The 23,860-nt window shown below is 34.1% G+C and overlaps 2 protein-coding genes across 3 annotated transcripts; one reads left to right on the forward strand and one right to left on the reverse strand.

Moving 5' to 3' along the window:
- Window positions 1-8,002: 8,002 nt before the first annotated feature.
- On the forward strand, window positions 8,003-12,289 carry LOC143547524 (polygalacturonase At1g48100-like). Of its 2 annotated transcripts, XM_077038934.1 has the most exons (7): window positions 8,003-8,396; window positions 9,873-10,004; window positions 10,092-10,319; window positions 10,878-10,922; window positions 11,010-11,217; window positions 11,318-11,508; window positions 11,586-12,289. In XM_077038934.1, exons 1-7 carry the CDS (start codon window positions 8,013-8,015, stop codon window positions 11,976-11,978), a joined length of 1,581 nt encoding a protein of 526 aa, XP_076895049.1. In that variant the 5' UTR covers window positions 8,003-8,012; the 3' UTR covers window positions 11,979-12,289. The 2 variants fall into 2 exon arrangements, with proteins under 2 accessions (XP_076895049.1, XP_076895044.1); XM_077038929.1 differs by having other exon boundaries at window positions 9,873-10,319.
- Window positions 12,290-12,600: 311 nt separating this feature from the next.
- On the reverse strand, window positions 12,601-14,827 carry LOC143547541 (phosphatidylinositol 4-kinase gamma 3-like). Its single transcript, XM_077038946.1, has 3 exons — window positions 14,073-14,827; window positions 13,447-13,945; window positions 12,601-12,990 (listed from the first exon to the last, which is right to left on the reverse strand). Exons 1-3 carry the CDS (start codon window positions 14,825-14,827, stop codon window positions 12,601-12,603), a joined length of 1,644 nt encoding a protein of 547 aa, XP_076895061.1.
- Between the last annotated feature and the right edge of the window lie 9,033 nt (window positions 14,828-23,860).

Genomic DNA, 23,860 nt, shown 5'->3' on the forward strand with positions numbered 1-23,860 from the left:
TTCAGCCTTTTTGTATTCCTGATTTTGATATATAAGACCAATAAGTTCATTAGACATCCTAGCATTGTGGGCTCTAAGTTTTCTACTTTATCAATGCACAATTGTGAGCATAAGTGTGTGTACGTCAAGAATGGCAGGGCTTGCTTAACTGCTTCCACTTGCAGCACTTGTTGATGCTTTGTTCCCATTCACAAATGCCATCTGAGCAAAGTTCATTGGCAGCATCAGCTCACCCATTTGATTCATCTAGTCAGTGTCAGATGATTACTTTGAATGAATAAACAGAGCCTTACCATATGCATTTGTGCTTCCTTGGCCAATTCTTGGAAACCCCCAACTTAATGAGTTGCTTTGCCCAACCCTCCCCCTACCATCAGACATATCCACAATCTTCACATCCCCGACGATCTTTCTTGGCTTTGTGCATTCTCTTGCAAAGTGCCCCATTTCGTTACAGTTGTAACAACGAAGCTTGTCTTTGTCAAACCTAATGTTTTTGCTATCTTCATCTCGAAAACTGTTCCTTCCATATTTCTTCATCAAGTTTGTGTACCTGTGAAATGCCATGGCCATCTGATACTTTATATCCATCTTCTCAAGGTCTTATACATTAATTTCCGGTAAGTCCCCTGATTGAAAGACAGAGGCAATAGTTTTCCCTTCAACAACTCCTCATGACTGGCCATAAAGGCATGGAATAGTGAAACATGGGAGTCATAAATATGCATGATGGGGTGGATTGAACTGCTTGAGTTGCTGCTTGAGGAATGTTTAATACCATGAGCCTTAAGAGCTTGATTAATAGCTTGGTTTACCAAATCCTGAATAGAGTTTGATGTTAACGATCCTGATGCACCAACAGATGATATGAAAGCTTTTTTTTCTAATCAGCTTGAATTATAGGTTGAGCCCTTTTACCCCATTTGCATGAACGGTAGAATGCGATTGACTTAGAAAAGCTTATCCAACTCCTGAACTATGGCAATGCCGGCATGATTTAGAGAACTGACATGGTTGTTCATTCAGAGCTTGTCATCCATATCTAATGATTTGATGGTAGAGACTAACTGCATAAGAGTTGTTGTGTTCAGATTCGTGGTTCTTTTAATGGTAGTTACATTGTTGTTCCATGTGTAAGGTAATGAGTTCAACAACTTCTTATTGATTTCAGATATCTCCCTAAAGATACCAACGCTTCTCATTTTAGTGTTCCAGGCTCCAAATATGTTAATGAGTGATGTAACCGTTTCCCCTTAGACATGTGATAGTTGGGTAAAAGTTAGTTATTTTTATAAATTAATTAGTTAGTTTTAGATAAATAAACGAGTGAACATTGGTACATCAACTATTGTTATGTGTTTTAGGGCATTAAAAGTTAAGGAGCTTAGTGTGGATTATTTACAATCTTGGAATGAAGACTTTGAAGTACGGGAATGGGAGTGCACGTCACGAGGCAGTTAAAGAAAAGAAAAAGATTTTTGCTGTGTATTTTGTCCTTCGCGCGACGCGAAGGATTGGAGAGGTAACTTCGCGCTACATGAAGTTGAGGAAAATCTGCCCGACTATTTTCTCTTTCGCACGACGCGAAGTTGAGGCCCATGAAGGCTTCACGCGACGCAAACCACCTTAAAACCAAAAAAAATCTAGGTTAATCACTATATAACCCATTAACCCCATCATTCGTCATATCACGACTTCCAAAGGCAGAAGAGGTTCCCAAGGACGACTTTCGACTATCCGAAAGCTTCCGGTTCCATCATTGATCGTATGTTCATCAAGATAAGTATTTTAAGCGATATGTCGATGCTCGGCTAAGTTCCCGTCTTCATTCTAGGCTAGGGTTTGTGTACTTTAACTTTAGATCAGATTTATTATGCTTAAGGATTAAGAGTTTGATTGAGTTTATGATTTGATCTTGCTTGATTATTACTTTAATTGTTTAAACAATTTATGTTATTGATTATAATTGTCGCATCACTTGTTTGGATGTGTTCATCAACACTTAGAGTTAGGCTCTTGAGTCATTGAACTAGTAATCATCGGTTATTGCAATTTAATTGGTTTTCATAACATAAATTGGTAATTGGGTAGACTAAGTTCAATTGTGTCAATAATTCGGTTAGGGTATCGTTTTTCATCATAATCAAACTAATAGGTCTAGCAATTACTGCGCAATCAAGTCATTTGAATCTGTGATTAAGTTGAATGATGGGACCTAACAAATGTCACATTACCCAAACCTAGAGTGAATACTTTTCTTAATATTATTTGCAAAACTTTAAAAGTAATTATTTAGTTTTAATTAATCTTTTTCAAAAACTGCTTGACATCGCCTGTCCGTCTTTAGTTAAATAATTATTTTAGTAATATTCAATTAGCACTTTCCTTGAATTTCTATGGAGACGACCTTACTTACCCGTAATTATTATAGGTATTTAAGTTAATAAAATCAATTGTTTGAGTAGACCGCGACATCTTACATCAACATGAATGAACATATTAAATTCCCCGTTCAACATTCCCTTCAGTTTTCCCTCATATCCAAGTTCCCTTCAAATTTCTCCACTAAATCATCCCAAAGTGCTTTTGCAGTAGTGCATTCTCTTAAGGTCAGAGTGATTTCAGTGGATAAGCACATACTGAGATACCATATGCCTTTTCATCTTAAAGCATTCTTTGTAGATCAATCACAGTGAGGCTTTCGGGAGGAACATCAACTGGACCATCATCAGTCATCGTTACACGTCTATGAGGTCCATTTTCTATAGATCTTATCATCGCATAGTCATTAGTTCTTATAAAGTTCTTGAACCTCCACTCCCATTCATCAAAGTTGCTATTAAAATTTAAGAGTCTTGGAGGTTTGTTGCCAGTTCCGGCTTCATTTTCAAGCATCATGTAGTTTTTCAACAAATCAGGACCATAAGCCATCTTTTAAAATTGATCATAAAACACCTAATTAAAACAGTCTGGAAATCAGCAGAAATTTCTGAAAATTCCAAGTCTGGTGAATCGCAATCTCAATGAACAGTAATCTGATTGCGATTGGTGATGCGAATGCGATTCAGGGAAAATGCGATTTCGTGACTATTGCGATTCTAGGTGTGAACAGTAATGCGATTGTGATTGGCTATGCGATTGCGATTTGTAACCTGATGCAATTGCGATTCCAAATGCGATTGCGATCAGGGATGCGATTGAGATTTGAATACAAATGCAATTGCAACAGTCACACAGATGTGATTGCGATTATGTTTCAATTGCGATCGCAATTGTCCTCCAAACGCGATTACGATTGAGTACCTAACAAACATAATCGCACACGACGCTGTTTAATGTAAATTTTCACATAAACACCCTTTTTACCAATTATGAAGCCTTGAAAAACTCAAGTAACTCATGCAACACTTACACACGCTCGTCAAACACAAGAACAAGAGCAAAATCCAAGGTTGTGGCCCAAGAACCACATATCGGAATTGGGGGGGGGAGGCTACCCCCTTATCCTTTTCTTGCTATAAAATGAAAGAAACATCCAGAAAACTTGATGTTCATTTGCAAAAGGATCCAGTTCTCTTCAAAACCCAACCAAAATAATTAAGGTACAAATTGTTTTTAACGCACTTTAATCGTGTTTTTCATGTAAAAGTGGGTATTTTAGAAAAAGAAATTGGTTATAACCATGGAAAACCTTTTAATCTGTAACAAAACTGTTTTGAAAGCTTAACATGAGTACTAAGCTGAATCATAAACTTTTTTGGCAAAAAACATGGATTAGGAGGTTTAAATCGCGTTTTTACGGATCAAAAACTCGATATAGAACCTTAAACGAAACCATATGTTACAAAGCTTGATTCTTGATATCACATGCTTGGTTTTATTGTACATGGCCTGTAGATATACTACCTAACTAGTCAAGACCCCGGAAACGCAAGAAAGGAACATAAATAAGTAAGAAACGCAAAGGTATTAATCGAAATGCTCGTTTAGGGGCTGCTTGAGTTTAGACTATGACATGCTTATTGTTATCTCAAGAAAATTTATAGAGACATCATTTACTATATGAATAGGTCCCTGTTCAAATTTGAGAATTTGGTAATAAAATGAGAATTTCTGGTAATTTTATTACTATTTATTGATGCTTTATTATGAAAAATAGCACACTAGCTTGAAAATTTCTGAAAATTTGTGGAGAACTTAGGTAACTCAGCACAAAGTCACACATAAATTTTGGGTCTGTTGGATAACCCTAACTATAGTTTCTGGATTCTCGTTTAATCGAATTTTAACGATTGTTTGTTGTTCAAAAGCTTGTGTTAGTTAAATATTTTGGTTCTGAAATTCCTACAAGGACTTTTTGAAGTTACTATGACCACTCAGAAAAATAATCAGATTTTTCGGGGATCGTTTGGTATAAACGGACAAATTATCGATTAAAAATAACATTTAATATGAATTCTATAAATTAATAAATAAGACAATATTTTCAAAAAAAATTATAAAAATCTACACTTAATAAATATCAAGTGTATAAATTTTTGTAATTTAAACATGTTCTGTTAAAAGGTTATGCTAATTTGAAAGTTAAACGAATTTAATTTATGGTAAAACCGGCAACGTTCTAGTTAACGAACTTGCTGGGATATCAAAACAACAAGAGTGTTCAAATTTCATAGTTTTGGATAAATTTAGTTAAACCAAACCTTTTAAAAGGAATTCAGACAATTTCGGTGAATTATGCGTGTTTTCTCCAACCTAATCTGTTTAAAACGGAATGGGCCATGTAGCAAATCTAGACACCTAAACCCTAACTTCTCTTCATAGTTAGAGTCATTTTAGCAAATAGCATGTTTACTCAAGTTTGTGTAATTTTACCTGTTTTAGAAACGTTTAAACGAACAACTTTGTCCAGCACGTAAAACGGTGAAACTGAGCCAAAACCGAGTTGAACATTAGACATTATACAACGTCACAATCTAAGACTACTGATATGTTTCTATGTAAACAGTTAGACCCTAACTAGATATATAACCCAATTCAGTTTAAAGGTTATATTAGTATTAACTGTACGATACCGAATTTAGGAATCGGATTATAAATGAGACGCGCTAGTTATAAACGCATATCGTACCGACTGTATTGCTATAAGGTAAGTTTCATGACCCCTTTTCTTTAAAATGTTTTACTGAATACTTGGGGTGAAAAGCATGTTTATATATATACTGAAACACTTTATGATATGAATTATCTGAGTTACGCTAACACACGAAAAGTCCCCACAAACACAAGTGATTAACTATGGGCCAATGGCATGTGAATAGTACTATTGATCTGACAAACCCAACTAAATTGGCACGGATGCCATGATGCTATTGCAATAGCACATGACCATATATATAGCATACATGCTATGTACTGTTAGACATAGCTACTCGAGGTAGGACATGGCTAGTGGAGGCCACGGGATAGAAACACGTTGTCAATGGTTCACTTGTGGGCATAGCATAATTACATCGTATATATTATCAATGTTGCAAAAGTCGTTAGGTGGACCCTAGGCGGTCGACTAGGGAGTTGGGAGTAGTTGGAGTACTCGGACATGGTAATTATAATGAAAATTAATTTTTGGGCATTATATATTTATCAAAATAAGTATAATTCACGTCAAAAGGGTACTTTAGCTTACTCAGCAACTTTTGAATGACTTTTAAAGAACCCTAGCCCGCTTAGTGTGACTTTTTTTTTCGACTTTTAGAAATTCCTAGCCAGACTTTTGACCGACTCCGACTAACCTACGCCGACTTGGAAAAAGTCTCCAAGGTAGGGGTCCGAAGACCGACTAGTCGGCCTTGGAATCTGACTTTTACAACATTGTATATTATAATTTTTTTAGATATGCTTATTTGATTAAGTCAAGCTTGTGAAACTCACCAACTGTTCATAGTTGGCACATTTTAACATGCTTTTCAGGTACACTTAAATTGGAATGAGATGCTTGTGTGCTATGTGGTCCAGTGAGGTTCAATACTATTATAGATAGATATGTAAGTTTGCTATTAGAGAATAAAGCGGCTTAAAGAACTGGCTTATGTTATGATACGCCTAGTATGTAACTGAAGTTTAAACAATGTAATATGATGTAAATTAGTGTGTTAATGTTCTTTATAAACAATGTGATTGATAACATAGGTGTTTGTTGCATCCCTTTTACACTTCCGCTACTGCTAGTCGGGGTGTGACAGAAGTTAGTTGAGCCGAAAACTCGAATACCAATTGTAGGTCCCTATACCGTATCTTACAACAAGTTCTTGGATCAATCTTAGTTGTAGGCTAGTGGAAATCACCCACAACCGAGCTAGATCTCGGATCTTATTATGTGTTTGAGTTATGTTCTAAACATGGTAAGTTAGGAGTGGGTGAAGAGATAAGGTTGAAAGAGAGAAAGATAGAGAGAGAGAGAGAGAGAGAGAGAGAGTTTGAATTTCCAAAAGTTATGTTTGCATGGGCATCCTCCTACTATTTATATTATGAAGCATGTCATGCTTTCTTTATTTTCTTTTAAGACCAAGTGGGCTTTGATTACATTGTGGCCTTTGGCCCAAACATACATAGAAGATTAAACGAAAACATAAAATACAACTGATAATAAAGCAAAATATTCAAAAACTTAATTGCATAAATAGGCCCATCACTTTCCTTTGAATTCTTTGTATGTTAACCCAAGCTCGAGCCACATTCTCCTATGCCACCTTCCAACTTATAAACTTATACTAGTCTTGTCGGACGTTTCTACAGCTTCTTTAATTAGTGGCCAGCTTTCTCGTCCTTTTCTTATAGGGGTTTGAGGGCTGTAAGCGGACTGAACCGAACCAGACAAGACTTTGTATGTGCTCGTCCATTAAGCTTTTTTTGAACAAATGGACGGTTCATGAACACCCTACCGAATGAAATCCGTGTCCATGTCCATTCATTAAGGAATTGAGTTTGTCCGTTTTCGTTTGTGTTTGTTTATTATTGTAAACGGACACTAATGGACAACCGAACACTAACAGACACTAGTGGACAAACAAACACCAATGGATAGTAATGAACGTTAATGGACAAACAAACTTAAACATATCAAAATACTTAACACAAACACTAATGAACAAACACCAAATGAACGTTAATGGACAAACATAAACGAACTTCCTGTTGAACAGACTGTCGGACGTTCGGTTCGCTTACAGCTGTGATTCATCTTCAGATTCTTTGTGGGTTACAATATTAGGAATTGTTGTGATTGTTGAAATATAGTTGATAACTTCAGAATTTTGTAAAGGCTTTCACGTTTTGGTTGAAACCGGTAAACTCTAACGGGTTTTTGGTTGAAAACTGAAGGATTGATTTGTGAAGTATGATCGTCCTTGGAAAAAAAAATATTATTTGGGTTGTTCAGATCCATTTTGCTAAATAAAATAGAGAGTGCATTGTGAGTATTTAATAGAGTAAAAGTTATGTGTTAAATATGTTAAATAATTATGTATTTATAGGGTGTAATTTTCTTATGTTAAAAATGTTAAATAATTATGTAATTTTCTTATGGCTAAAAGGGTAGTGGGTCGCCAAAATGCCATATATGAGTGTATCCGCATGGTCTAAACTTCTTTAACCTAAACGCATACTCACTAATTTATTCATATCAAATACATCAACCTAACCAGTTAACTCTTGAAATGAGTTAAACACGTTTTTAAATCGACTTGTTTAAATAAACTACCAGATGGTTGCGTTATTTCGTCAAACTAAGCAGGTTAACGCAAACACAACATGCGTATTATAAATGAGTTACTAGTTAAGATTTATTTATATTAATAATATATGTGTAACTAACAATCTTGTTGTTTACATCTGAAATAAAACCAACAAAAAAACAAATGATAAGGTGAATTATTTTTGCTTATATAAATACCATAATATACACTCTCACTCTCTCAGTCATCTTTCAACACACTCCCACCACCACCACACCTATGGGTTGTTTAACACTCAGAGGCTTAACATTTGCAATTCTGATCACCATTTTAGTGTGGACATTTGCCATTGATCATCACACTTGCAATGCAAGAAGAGGCTGGCATAGTAGTAGAACCACCTCATCTTCACTCTCCAAGAAGAAATCCGGAAGCCACCACCACCACCACACCGGCGGCAAGTCAAAGTCCAAATCTTCTTCTCATAAAGCACCACCGTCTCCGTTCACTCCACCCAAAGTCAAGGCTCCGCCAGCACCACCAGAAGGCAAGTCTCCGGTAGCTCCGCCAGAGAAAGGTTACCACGGTGGTCCAGCCGCGGCCGCAACGTATAATGTGTTGGATTTTGGTGCTAAAGGAGATGGGAGTACTGATGATACAAAGGTAATGTGTTTTTCTAAATTATTATGATCATTAATTATATATTATGATAAAATGCTTTTGATCAAATACAAATTACTTTTATCGTCGAAAACTTACTATTAAATAGAGTAATTATGTTAACACTAGTTTAATTATTATTACTCTATAACTTTTGAAATAAAATAATTATTATTAAAATATTTTATTTTTTATAGCATAATTACTCTAATTTAAAACTATAATTACTCTAATTATTTACATGTTTAGTAGGTTAATTTTATTTGTACCGGATCCCAATCAAATATGTACAATGTCTTTACAAACTTGTCAATATATTACGTTGTTTTGAATATATTATATTATAAATAAGAAATTTATGGAATCAAATATTGTGTATGCATTTTTGTTAAAAAAAATTATAATATAAGATGAAATTTCCATTTAATGGTATAACATTTTGCAAACTAATATGGATTTTAGCAAACATTGTTTTTATATGATTTTAACATATATATATATACAAAAAGTGAAATGAAAAAGTTTTGTTGGTGGATGTCCACCGTAATCATAAATCGTAAATAAAAACAAAAAGAAGGTAAATGATTGTTTTATTTTAATTACAATATATGATTAATTCCAAACCAATATCAGTGAGTTGTGTAACACAGGTAAAAGGTTTGATCCAGCTTCTATCAATATCCTGCTCAATTTTTTTAATGTCATTTGTCGGGCGTAATTTACTTAAGTCCTATTGGTTAGCAAGATATCGATACCAAGAATTTCCCGCGAATAGTTTTCTTTCTTTCTTTTTAAAAAGAAACATATGTAAATTTGAATGTACATTATTTGATTATTTAATATGAACGTACAAACTCAAAAAATATACTAATTGCGCGAATCAAGTAGTGTAATTATATATACAAGTAGAGTAATTATGTAATTACATCATGTTATATATATAATTACACTACTTGATTCACACAATTAATATGTTAATTTAGTTTGCATTTGATCCAACCTCTATTAATATAATTCCCATGTGTGTTATAAACTGGAAGCTATGGTAAACACTTGTTGGAGAAACAAAAAAGTTCCCTGAAAGTGTGATTTGTTTTTTATTTTTGATTTTTAAATTAACACTAACTGAAATTTATGATTAGAGGGTTTTATATATTTATAAAAGCGATAAAGAATTATATTAAATTAAACAGCCGAATGCTAACTATAATTATGATACTAACTTTTCTAATGTGTACATATACAGATATTTAGGTATTTAATAATAGTTAGACACTTTGTTTTTTCGTTAATTTCAAAACATATAAACATTTTTGGTAAATTCCAACTAAAATTTGTTTGACATATTAGCAGCCTAGCAGGCATATATTAATATTACATAAAAAATAACTAGTTTTTCCCATTTGTTAAAACATTTTAGACATCTAATTAGGATTATTATTGGAAAGTAATTAAATGTAAGTTTTGTTATTTAATTAGGCGTTTGAAGGTGCTTGGGCTGCTGCATGTAAAGTAGCAGGGTCAAAAATTATTGTGCCGTCATCATACAACTTCCTTTTGGGGCCCATTACATTCTCCGGCCCATATTGCCAGCAAAACATCATTTTTCAGGTGATTTATAACTTTCACTTTCTACCCTTCCAGTTTCATAAAAGTCACAAATGCATCAAACTTATAAATTACTATGAATTTGGGCAGGTTGATGGTACCATAACAGCACCATCAAGCTTCAAATGTTATGGGCCAGGGCTGTTTCAATGGATCTTGTTCACAAAACTAGTAGGGTTGACCATTCAAGGTGCCGGAACTATCGATGGAAGTGGCGCGATATGGTGGAAAGAGTCGGGGTTAAATGATCCGCTAGACGATGAACTAAAACTAATAGTTCCCCTCAATGGCACAAAAGAAGAAACCGCAAATTCATCGGTAGTTAAATTTTCTACCGCATATTATAGCTGATAAAATGGATGGGTCGAACGGGTTGGGCCCACAAACACTTTTTATTAAAAATACATATATTATGACGACTCTTAAACACGTTCAACGTGTTTTCTTTTTAGATATATTTTGTTTTACCCTTTTGACTTGAATTGAAATATTGAATAGGGGCGTGTGGGCTAGTTTTAGTCATTTTGGGCTCAAATCGAATTAAAAACTGAAAATTCGTTCTTTTGGGTCTTGAAATTTTGGAAAAAAAATATATGACTAATGCATTTGTGTTAGCGGTTTAGCCCAGATACTTTTGGGTTACTCCCTTTATTAACTTGTTACAGATTACTTAAAATCAAGTTTTTCAGTCTGGTTCAGTTTGGGTTTTTTATTGATGTGAATCCAAAAATCTGGTTTCCTAAAAAACACAAAAACAAACCGCTGGTTTTTTAATCTCAGTCAAGTAATGTAGGTGTTTGATCATTTTGGTTTTGTGCACACACCTAAACTATTTCATCATAAAGCATAACCCTGACTGATTCGCTTATATGCCAGATAACCAACTCGCTTGGAGGCAAAATGCCGAGCATAAAACCGACTGTAAGTACTCTTAAATTTTACCTACCCATAACAAGAACTGCTATATAGTTTTATAGATTTTTGAGATGTGTTATGGTGTTTATATAGGCGATTCGGTTTTATGGAAGCTTTGATGTAACTGTGACTGGCATAACTATCCAGAACAGCCCTCAGTGTCACCTGAAATTCGATAACTGTATCGGAGTCTCGGTATACAACTTCCACGTCTCGTCCCCTGCTGACAGCCCGAACACGGATGGGATTCATTTGCAAAACTCCAAGGATGTACTGATCCACACTACCGATCTTTCGTGTGGTAATTACCTCAATATTCTTGAAAAGTCAAATATGGTTTAACTGGTTCGGGTCGGGTCTGTGAGATTAAAACATAACCTGAATCGACTCATTTATTGCAGGGGATGATTGCATATCTATACAAACCGGGTGCTCAAATGTATACATACACAATGTGAATTGTGGGCCCGGTCACGGCATCAGTATCGGAAGTTTAGGAAAAGATAACACGAAAGCATGCGTATCGAACATCACTGTTCGAGACGTAATGATGCAGGACACCATGAATGGTGTAAGAATCAAAACATGGCAGGTAAAGCAACACTTTCTATCCCCTTTGACTTTGACTTTGACCTTACATTGACGTTGACTTTTGAGGTCAAACTGTAGGGTGGGTCAGGATCAGTACAAGGAATAATGTTCTCAAACATCCAAGTTTCTGAAGTTCAATTACCGATAGTAATCGATCAATTCTACTGCGATAAAAGCACGTGTAAGAACCAATCATCAGCAGTTGCGTTATCAGGAATCAACTACGAGAGAATAAGAGGAACGTATACGGTCAAACCTGTGCATTTCGCGTGTAGCGACAGTATGCCGTGCACGGATGTGCATCTAAATGGTATAAACTTAAAACCGATTCAAGAACGGTATCATCTTTACGACCCGTTTTGCTGGAAGACGTTTGGCGAGCTGCTTTCACCAGCAGTGCCACCAGTAGAGTGTCTCCAGATCGGGAAGCCATCTAGTAGTCATGTTCAGGCTGATCATGATACATGTTAGTAAAGGGAATGTGTGAATGAGATAAAATGTGTGTGGTCAGTTTGACTATCTGCCCCCCCCCTTGAAAGTTTGACTTTTGGAAAGTCAACAAATGTATATTCTTTGTAGTAATAGATTATACAGTTAATATTAGTGGTAGTAGTACCCAAGATACCATGAGTCTTAGTCTATTGAGACAGATTTGGGGTCATATAGAGTTTAAGTGTTTGTTTTTATTTGGTCAGATAAATAAATCAGGATTTCTTCAGTGTATATATTTAATGTTTTAAACATAAAAAGGTTTGTCTTGCTGAAAATACAAAAGAATGATTGGATGATTAATATGAAACATAGAAGAGTGTTTTCATGTTACTAAATCAGGTGGTTTCATTTCCGGTGGCTATTTATGTTATATTCAGTGACGGATCCAATAACTTTTGTTACGGGGCCAAAAAAATGTTAGATGGTGTATGTTAAATTACACTAAAAATCAAAGTTTTTTTTTTCATATTATCACGATTTTATGTCTTGAGATCGAAGAGTCATGGTAAAAATGTCATAACTTCGACAACAAAGTAATCGATCATCCACACCTTACGTAGTGTACAATACATACAACCTTATCCTACACAAGCCCAAGACCTCAAAGATCACTTTTCCCTGAAACCTTGTCAAGCTCAAAATCTAAGAGGTCCGAAACGGTTGCAAGGAACTCGGCTTCGGTTGTCCCTGGGGGGCTAATACTGCAAGCTTTCTCAACAATTTTCTCGATCATGGATTCCTTGTTGAGTGTCTCCCGACATAGAACCCGCCCTATGGCATAAGGACACAACCCTCTTGTTGCGCCTTTCTTTAAAAGCATAGTGGACACGCGTAGAGTGCGTGCACACTCACGTGATAGGTCCCACCCATTTGAGCTCAGGAGAGCCAAGTCTTGCTCAGCATCCAATGTTTTAATGTAGTCCACGGTTTCACGCGAATATGGCTCATGGGCTTGTGGCCAGTAGAGCCAATCAAATGTGCAATCTTCATACTGCAAAACACCACAAAAGCAGGTGTTACCTATCTAATGTTCGTTAACGTTGGTTTATTTAAGTTCGTTTATGTTTGCTTGTTCGGGTTTGTTTAGATAGTTATTTACTTTTTTCAGTTCATTACTAGTCTAGTATTATGAAATTAAAGTATCACCCTTACAATTGTCTAAATTTATTAACTTTTTAAGCCATAATTTCATCATTTACTTTTAATTGGTTTTCGCTCAGTTATGTTTAGTTATGTTTGTTCATTTATGTTTGTTTGTTACATTCATGAGCCATTCGTTTATACTGCTAACAAACATATATAAACGCATACAAACAAGAAAACCCCTTTCGTTTAATTCTTTGTGTTCTATTATTTGTTTGGTTAAAGTTAAATGAATGAACATGAAGATGCCTCATTCGTTATGCATGCCTAGTTGGTTGTTTTGATGATAAAACATGTTTCTTACGTTTTCGGGCAAGCAGTAACCATGGTCGATGGGGATTAGCACCATGCGATCGCCTTCCCGGTTCATCAAAATGTTGCCAGCATGTCTATCAGCATTCGCGGTCCTTATATCAAACACGGTGATCTTATGAACCTCTTCCACCGGGAAATCGCGTGGACCCAAATCCTCACAACTTCCACAGTTTTTCATAAACATTTGTAACGATCCGAGCTTGACATTCTCCGGTCCACCATAATACCCTTTCGGATGATTAAACTCCCCGTTTAAGCACTTTGCCATGATCGTAGGAGGTACACCTGCAAAACCTGTCTCCATTTCCCCAGAAACCCTCGGCCCACTCTTCGGGTGGTCTAGTATGTATGCTGCAACTTCCCGCAATGTGCCTTCACCTACTTTCGTTCCCCCTTTTAACCCTTCATCATTTGTCGACACGGGTAGCCCTTGAGGGTTGTTAACCGCCATCGGTTCTTCATCTATTGGCTTGAAAACAGCAACAAATCTGTTTGATAGAATATATTATTAGTTAAGGTTTATTGTTGTTATACAGTCGATTAATAATACATAATACCTTATAGCTTTTCATTATTCTATAATACATAATAAGGGTTTTCTATATTTTACAGTACCTGTTTCCTGATGGATGCTGCATAAAATATGTTCCTCCGGTACCATCTGCCGATCGTATCGGTTTCCTCCCCTTTCGCAGCCCATCAAACACAGAATCCAGCATACTCCATATACCCGAAGACAGTTTTGAATTCCGGTTAACAATAATCGGCTGCAATGGTGAGTCAATCTCTGGAGGCTTCTTCAAATTCGTCTCCTCATCGTTTTCAAGATTTCTTTTATTTTGAACAACCAGATGAATGACTGCATCATGATTATTACATATATCATCAATCAACCTATGATCATCAAGCCTCTCACCATTACACAAAATCTTGTGTTCTTCAACATCCATGAACCCCATCCTTTTAGCCTTTTCCAACACCATTTGTTTCAAATACTTGACATTCCTAAACCTGTCTGCCTCAAACTTGAACCCTTGTCCGGCGGTCATCTCGACGGATATCACCAAAAGATCAGAAACCCTTAGGATCAGATGAACAACATCACCACTACAAACACCATAATCTCTAACCAACGAATTGTTCCTCGATAACTCTCTCCCGCCATAAACCAGCTTTTGTTTCTTAACTACAAACCCGTTACGCGTTTGAATCCTATGTTTAACCGCACCAATCGAATCCAACTCCATTATTCTCATGGGGATCACTGAACCTGCAATGGTCAGGTAGATCACGATGGACTCGCTGCTCCTGAAGCAACCCGAGCCCGACCTTTTGAGGATCGGAGTCAGCGCAACGTCAACTACCGACATTGTATGAATTCCCGCCACTTTTTTTTTTTTTTTTGAATATTTTTTTTTACTTAAATTTGTTATCTAATCAAATATTTTATTTAATTTACACAATTAATGCATGTAATATGAATGAAGAAGAATTGTTTGGGTAAACATTAAACAGTGATTGTAAATTTGTATATTCGGAAACACAATGCAAAAGAGCAAAAAGACCCGAACGCTCTTTCGATGGAAAGGAAGGCTCGAAATATGGATTGAATGGTGAGAAATCTCGGGGGAAAGAAGAGGATTGGGACGCCGTGGGGTGTTTGTGAATGAGGAAAAATGTATGGATTCTTAGAAAGAATCAAAAGGCAAATTGGAGAAATTATTCAACTTTTTATATTCATGGAGTATTTGCAAAAATAGAAATGTAGCCGTTGAATTTGGGTTCTGTTTGCACCTCAAAATCAAATAGTCAAATGTTAATTTAGTTATAATAATTCATGGGTATGCATGCGCGCGTATTGCGTATTCCATATGTAATATCTACACCTGATTGGCAAATATTATCTTAAGTTCTAAACCTTCGAATTTGATCAAGTACCCTCCCCTTACTTTCTCTTTAGCTAGTATATTAATTTGAGTAATCATTTCTATTTTTCAAAATATTTCTTCATAGAACAAACCAATAAACACTAAAGTATTAAGGCTTGTTTTTGGACATATATATATATATGCTTCGATCTTTGAATTAGCAAAGGTTAAAATAAGAAGGCTAAACATGGGATTGCTGTATATATATACTATGGTTGGTTCCTGGTGCAATGGCCATGAAAACGGAAGAGGAACCCGCGTTTGGTTCAAGAGTATGTGGAGAGAACTGAGGTTTATCGGTAGATTATTGGCAATCAGAAACACAATCGTGCAACTCAGATACGAATTGAAAGATAAAACAAATATTTGGATAAATCAAAAATATGGGATCAATCTTGGTGAATGATAGTATGATACTGAAGATATGATCCAGTATTTATACAGATATATGGCGGGATAGCTGCCCCGGGGTTCAATATAAGAAATTATTACACATAAAAAAAACCTAATTTTTTCCATTAAATAAAGATTATAAATCCTTTAAAAGAAAGTAAATTAAATATCAAATCTATTAATCGTTAGTATAAAAAATCATGCAGTTAAACCCTAAATTCAATAACAGTGAATTAAGTTGATGTTGTTCTTTACAAAAAGCGATTAAACACTAAAATATAAATCATACCTGATAATTGCAAACGATGAACATATTTGATTTTGTTTGGATTATGAAACCGACAAATCATGAAGAACCGGTTATAGATGAGACGAAGAATCTGGTTACAAACGATGGAGAGCCTTATGGTTTTTGAACGAAGCATGTGCCATTTAAAGAAGAAACAATGAACAATTTAAACCTAGTAAATTTAATAAGTTTTATAATTCTAACAATAATTAGAATAATTAATATCATAATTACATTAATAAGTTATAAAAATATAAAAGTCAATATCATTGATTAAAATTTTATTGTGCATATGTGAAAAATAGATTTATGGAAGGTTAATGACATGGAAGCCTATGTGGACAACCTAAGTGAAGGACATGTGGACAAAATTTCTATTAATCGATTTATGTTTTAATCTATTTAGGGTTTAAAGGTATGATTTTTTTTTAAATTATTGGTTAATCGATATGATGTTTAATATGTTTTTTACTTAAAATTATGTTTAATCGATATGATGTTTAATATGTTTTTCACTAATACTAATTTATTTTTATGACCTATCAATTTAAAATTTGAAAATCTTATTATATATGTATAGGAACCTAACTGTTATAATAATTATAATATTAGTTTAATATATTTAACGCATTCCTTTATTTGGTATAATGTTAGTCAAACAATAATAATTGATTTAACGAGCATCTAATCTAATCTAACTAATATATTAAAGCAACATAATTTAGTCCACATGTCCTTCACTTAGGTTGTCCACATAGGCTTCCATGTCATCAACCTTCCATAAATCTAATTTCCACATATTCAAAATAAAATTTTAATCAATAATATTGACTTTTAAATTTTTGCAACTATAATTATGATATTAATTATTCTAATTATTGTTAAAATTAAAAAACTTATTAAATTTACTAGGTTTAAATTGTTCATCGTTTCCTCTTTAAATGGCACATGCTTCGTTCAAAAATCACAACGCTCCCCATCTATTGTAACAAGATTTTTCGTCTCATCTATAACCAGTTCTTCATGATTTGTCGGTTTCATAATCCAAACAACATTAAATATGTACATCGTTTGCAATTATCAGGTATGATTATTTTAGTGTTTAATCGATTTTTTTGAAGAACAACATCAAATTGATTCACTGTTATCGGATTTTGGGTTTAACTGCATGATTTTTATTCTAACGGTTAATTGATTTGATATTTAATCTATTCCTATTGATTGATTTAGTTTTAATCTATTTAGGGTTTAAAGGTATGATTTTTTTTTTAATTATCGATTAATCAATATGATGTTTTATATGTTTGTTGCTTAAAATTATGTTTATATATTGTTATTTTTTGTTCATAATACGTCTTTTTTCAAGTTTAACTAATATTAATTTATTTTTATAACCTATCAATTTAAAATTTGAAAATCTTATTATATATGAATAGGAACCTAACTGTTATAATCTAACTAATATAATAAAGCAACTCAATTCTATCGATGTGTCATTTATCTAGGATGTCCACATAGGACTCCAAATCATCACATTTCCATATAATTATCACATATTCACAATTAATTTTTGGTAACATTAAACTGTTATTTTGAAAACTAAAATCTTTTTTAATATAGTTGATCAATTAGTTATATATTAACTAGAAATTCACAACCTTACAAAATTTGTTATTTTTAATTAAAACAATCATGCAACAACAATCTTACAAAAAAATAATTAAAACAATCTTACAAAATGCACACATCAGGAATTTTTTTTAAATAGGTTGGATCCCCGGCAAACATTTCAATAAAAATAAAAGAAAAGAAAATAGGTTAATTAAAACGATTTCTAAATTAGTCAACAGGTCAAATTGTTTTCTTATTATAGTTAGATGTCTAATTTTTGGTAGTTTAAAAAATCAAGTCCTGGATTTTTATTTGAAATTATATGCTGCATTTATATGCTTATTTATAGGGTTTTATTTATAAGATGTATATAGCATTATATTGAATTCGATTTATTGTTTTTATTATTTAATTAAAACGGATTCTGAACTTACGGTGTTTATCAAAAATAAACATTTTCATATGTAGTATATAACATCCGCTCATAAATGCATTCTCCACATTAAAACAATCTTCTGCCTTTGAAGCTTTTACAAAGTAAGTTCTTCAACTGTTAATTATAAATTATATACTTAAACGAATTATTTCAGTAAAGTCTTTTATCATTTGATTTAAAACAGATTACAATGGTGGTTTAAAGCTTTACAATGTTGGATGATATTGATGTTCTCAAAACATTTCCATCCACAATCAAGGTTAGAGTTTTGAAAGTATGGACCGTGAATGATAACAAACACTCCAAACGAGGACTTCTTGATGGAGATGGTCCTTATGAATCAATCTGTAAGTTTTTTTATTGTTTTATATTTTCCTTTCTCTATATTACTCTTTTCATTAATTATCTACACATGTTTCTTCTTCTTCTTCTTCTTCTTCTTCTTCTTCTTATTATTATTATTATTATTATTATTATTATTTCATGACAGGAGAATCGAATGCAAGCTACGGTTTTTAAACCCAAAATTTTTTGTTTTAAAAGGTTTTTGAACGAAAACTCTACAGGGGTGAAAATATAAGTTTAAACCTGGTATGTATTTATAAGCTTAGTTTTCAAATAATATTACAAAATCTGTTACTAATGTGTTTTTTTTTGTTTTTTTCAGGTATAATTGTTCATTTATGTTATATTATTCCTTATTTACTGAATTATTTATTTATAAAGTATTTTCTTTTTATGTTATAGATATAGTTTAACATCTTTTGTAATATCTACTGGTAAAAAACTTATGCCAAATATTTGTTTTGATTGAATATGTTTTTTACATTTTATATCGTTTCTTGATATGTTTTCCATCCGTGTGTAACACGGGTTATTATCCTAGTATTCCTAATATGTTAAAAATAACTTTTCTTTTTAACAACTCAATAACTCAAGGTAAAGACAAAATGGCAAAAGACGTCCTTTACGTTTGACTTAATTTTCATTAGACGTCCTTTAATAAAAGAAATAGCAAAAGACATACATCATATTTCAAATTCCTTTCACGTTACGTCATTTGGCACTAACCATGTTAATTTTTCTTGTTAAATCTAGACATGTGCAGGGCATGTGAGGGTAGTATTGTAATTTACAAGTTATTTAATACTTAAAAAGAAAGTGATATATTTAAAAATAAAAGATAATTCTCCCAAACACACACACTCTCTCTCTTATTTCTCACTCTACTCCCTTTCTTTCCCTCTCTACCCCATAGATTCCACCGGACCACCGCCGCACCACCACACCTGCAAACACCAACAACCGTGGTTCCCGAAACCCAATTGTTTTACTGGAGGATGAAACTAGATTTCTGGCAACACAGGTCCCACCACCTCGTTCTGCCACCAACCAACCTCCAGCAACCACCACCATCTATACCTATCACCGCTACCACACCTATCACAACCACCACATATCCATATTCGTGAAGATTCAATTTGTTTGTGTCGGGGCTGTGGGAGAGGCGGCGCTGGCACCCGCACCGGCGATGGAGACAACGGTGGTCTTGGTGGGTTTTTTCAACCTTCTTGTGTGGACTTTGTTACCTTCTCACCATTTGCTCTTCCCTTTGTTTAATTTACCAGCATCTAACAACCCGGAGCCATACAATCTCGCCGGAAAAAAAGCCCCAAATTTCAAACCCTAGAACCCAGATATGTTCGATTCTACTTGCTCGGCGACCAGCAGTGAGGCTCCATGCTCACAACAAGGAGGGGAAGTGATGATACGGGTCTGAAAACCCCATACTTCTGATCTGCCACAGCGTCCCATGAGAACCGCCACTTTTTCCCGTCAGTTCGCCGGCACCAACCCGGCTCGGGATCCGAGTTGTTTGAAAACCCCATGTGGAATCCACCCCGCCCATCTGGAATCAACACAACCATGCAATTTAAATTCCTTTTTTTAATTTAAAATAATAATAATAACTTACAGGCAGCGTGCCGAAGATTGGTTCCCGGAAATGAGCAAAACGCCGCTATTTCAAGTGCTTTTCTTATCGGTTTTGATAGTGATTGGTTGGATGGTGATAAGGAAGATGATGGGGAAGAGATGGTGATGGTGGATGGCAGATGTGTGGTAGAGGTGTGTGTGAGAGAGAGAGATGGGTTATTTGTATTTTTTTTTATTTTATTGAAAAATAAAAATATTTTTCCAAAAGGTTAAATGTGTTGTCTAATTACACAAACAGTTTTTAAAGGGGTAAAATGACCACACTACCCTCATGTGCAAGGCACATGGTCAAATTTAATAAGAAAAATTAACTGGGTTAGTGACAAAGGACGTTAGGTGAAACAAAGTTGAAACATGAGTTATGTCTTTTGCTATTTCTTTTAGTAAAGGACGTCTAATGAAAATCAGGTCAAACGTAAAGGACGTCTTTTGCCATTTTGTCCAAGGTAAACTTCCTATTAAATTTATACCTATTTTCATCAAGGAAGTTAAACATTGAGGAAACACCTTAATATATTTCTAAATAAGTTACGACTACTTTTTTTAACTGATCGACGAAATACAGATATAAGAATGAGTGAGCAAGTTACTGACGTAGGCCGTCGTGATCTACTAAAATACAATTAGTTAAGACTTAAATACCTATAAACAAGTACGGGCAAGTAAGGTTGTCTCCACAGGAACTCAATGAAAGTGCTAATTTTAATATGACTAAATTAACTACGGCGGACAGACGATGTCAAGCGATTTTTAGAAAATATTTAATTAAAACTTAATTATTACTTAAAAACATTGCAAACAATATTAATGAAAACATTCATTCTAGGTTCGTTTAATGTGATATTCAACTTAATCCCAGATTCCTTTGATTACGCAGTAATTACTAAACCTAATAGTTTGATTGTGATGTCAAACGATACCCTAACCGAATTGATGACACAATTGAACTCGGTTTACCTAATTACCAACTTATGTTTGTTAAAACCAATAAAGAAACAATATTTGATAATAACTAATTAATGACACAAGAGCTCAAACCCTAAATGTTGATGAACACAACCAAACAAATAATACATCAATTAATAATCCCAAACACAAGTTGTTTAAATAATCAATCAATAATTAAGCAAGACCAAAGCAATAATTCAATCAAGCTCATAAACCTTAAGTATTAGAATCTGGTAAGAAGTTAAAATACACAAAAACCTAGCCTAGAATGAACAAAGAACTTAGCCAAGCATCGACATATCGATTATATCACTTATCTTAATGAACATGCAAACCCGAGATGAACCGGAAGCCTTGGAATGATGGAAGATCGTCCTAAGCAGCCTCTTTTGTCTCTGGAAGTCGTCTATAACCGAATAGGGAGGTTAAAGAGTTTATATAAGGCAAAACCTAAATTTTTTGCCCGACTTAAGCATCTTCGCGTATCGCGAAGATGTCCCAGCATACTTCTTCGCATATCGCGAAGGACAAAATAGTCGCGGCCGACATACTGCAACTTCGCGTATCGCGAAGTTGCCCTTCTTTGCATCTTCGCGAATCACGAAGATGTAAAATATCAAATTTTCATTTTTTCTTTTCTTGAATGCCTCGTGATGCGTGCACTTCCAATCTTTCACTTCTCGATCTTCGTTCCAAGCCCGTAAATATCCTCGTTAAGCTCCATAGCCTCCAATGTCCTGAAACACGTAAACAATGCTTGAAGTACCAATGTTCATTCATTTATTAACCTAAATATAACTAATTAATATATAATAATAACTTTTACCCAACCATCAGTTACTTTTCTTAATTATAGAATAAGTAATAATATTTTAATAAACTTTTGAGTTACATGAAATAATATAAAACTTCCGATTCTAGAAAAAAAGACATAGAGACTTAAAATCAAAAGAAGTAAGAAAATATATAAAATATGGTGAGAAAAGCGGGCATAATAAAATAAAAGAAAAAAAAAGGTGCTGTTGATACTAATATATGTTATGTTCGAAAAGCTTGTGGCTCGCTCAATAAAAGCTCGAATAAAACCAGGAAAAAGAATTTGATTTGAAACAACTTTAGTTACATTGGCCCATTTCTGTAACCGGGCCAAACTCGGCTCGGCTCGTTGGCTCGATCTTAGGATATCAGAAGCTCTGTGCCGGAAGCCCTCCTCGCCCCTTCAGAGATCCGCCCTTACTGCCACTCAAACTGTTAAAACGTTTGATAATGAAATCATTTCAAGGAAGAAAACGGTTGTAGTCGCGCTAAGTCACCCTACAAAGACTAATAATAATAATAATAAACTAAGTCTGAGTATGTTACATTAAAATACAATAAACAAATAAAACCAAACAATGCTTATAAAGTCTAATATAAACTCAGTGTTTCTAATGAGATGCATAGATGGAAATAGAACACTTACTAGAATCTAGATTTAGATTATATTCATTATGCACTTTATTAGATAACTAGTAAAAGTACTCGCGCGTTGCGGCGGGGCACGACGGGCATTTGACCGGGCTTGATTAGACTCATGGGCAATGCAAATGATCAAATGATTAATAAGAAATGAAAGGATTTTGATTAGAGTTTGATATAACGATTTAACTTTGAACAAGGCATAACTCTATGATGTTTTATTTGTACACTCTTGTTTGAATTCAAAAATTTGAAGCAATTTTGTTATATCACCTTAAAGAAGAGGGCATGTTGATGATGAGAGAACCAAAAGCAACAATTCCATCATGTGTAATTCAAATTGTAATACAAACCAAGAAATCCAATTAGGAAACCCACATTGTTTTACAATAACGTTTCCTCACAGCAAAGCAGGTGTAGTACCAATACAGAGTTGAAGCAAAAACCAAAATACTATTTATATTGATAAAGATGAATAAATTCTCTATATGCTATTTGACTATAATCTACAGCTGACTTTTATAGTTAAGAAGAAATTGTCCAACAATCTTTTAAGTAAAGTTGCTCTCTCAAATCTCAATAAGTACATCTTTATAATAGATGACCAAAATCCAGTTGAGAAAAGTTTTGACAGCCGTAATCCTTACTGCTTTCTAGTATCGCTAGCAAAATAAACAATGCTATTTATATTTGGGTCATAATGGGTAAATTTTATGACATGCTAAATCACTTTGGGGTCACCATTAATTAAGAAGTGGGCATGGGTTCTTTATAAATATCATAAAGGTTTCATTATATTACTGGATTATACAAAAATCAGACTAAAATAATAACACTTTGTTTACAAACTAATTTCAATATTGCAAAGGTCTGTAAATAACTAAAATTATAATCGTTTTGTATTTATTTTTTTCTTTTGCATAATATTTAAAATTATTAAAAAAAGCGCCAAGTCGTGAACATGTCTGGTTGACCCAAACCTAACCCGTTTACTTTAATATGCTTACAAGTTCAGCCCGACTCCAGTTTTCATTATTTGACTTTCTTTTTACCATATAACTTGAAAGTGAACAAACATAGTTTTTATAACTATGATTAAATGCTGCATTTTACATACCACTGAAGATATCTGGCGTCTTGGCGAATTGATCTTGAGTGGACGCATGTGAATCTATAAACTCCAACATTTCTGATACAGTTTGGTCTAATGCATAAATCATCATTTTCCCAATCTATACAACATACGAAACAGGAGGTTATGTAAAAGGAAAAAATGCACAAATTTGTTGATTTGAATAATGAGAAAATTACATTTAGTTTTTGTTTTTTGGCCCTGTGATTGTCG

Source organism: Bidens hawaiensis, unplaced genomic scaffold (genome assembly GCF_021521415.1).
Source record: "Bidens hawaiensis isolate Kalapana, Puna unplaced genomic scaffold, B.hawaiensis_p1.1 tig00000905_1, whole genome shotgun sequence".
Classification (NCBI taxonomy): domain Eukaryota; kingdom Viridiplantae; phylum Streptophyta; class Magnoliopsida; order Asterales; family Asteraceae; genus Bidens; species Bidens hawaiensis.

What these genes read in the sequence shown, in the direction of transcription:
- LOC143547541 (XM_077038946.1), bottom strand. Translation starts at nt 14,827, where the DNA reads ATGTCGGTAGTTGACGTTGCGCTGACTCCGATCCTCAAAAGGTCGGGC. An exon ending in CAGCATCCATCAGGAAACAG is followed by an intron (nt 13,946 to 14,072) that starts GTACTGTAAAAT and finishes TCTATCAAACAG; the next exon opens with ATTTGTTGCTGTTTTCAAGC. An exon ending in GTTACTGCTTGCCCGAAAAC is followed by an intron (nt 12,991 to 13,446) that starts GTAAGAAACATG and finishes GGTGTTTTGCAG; the next exon opens with TATGAAGATTGCACATTTGA.
- LOC143547524 (XM_077038929.1), top strand. Translation starts at nt 8,013, where the DNA reads ATGGGTTGTTTAACACTCAGAGGCTTAACATTTGCAATTCTGATCACC. An exon ending in CACTACCGATCTTTCGTGTG is followed by an intron (nt 11,218 to 11,317) that starts GTAATTACCTCA and finishes CATTTATTGCAG; the next exon opens with GGGATGATTGCATATCTATA. An exon ending in TAAGAATCAAAACATGGCAG is followed by an intron (nt 11,509 to 11,585) that starts GTAAAGCAACAC and finishes GTCAAACTGTAG; the next exon opens with GGTGGGTCAGGATCAGTACA.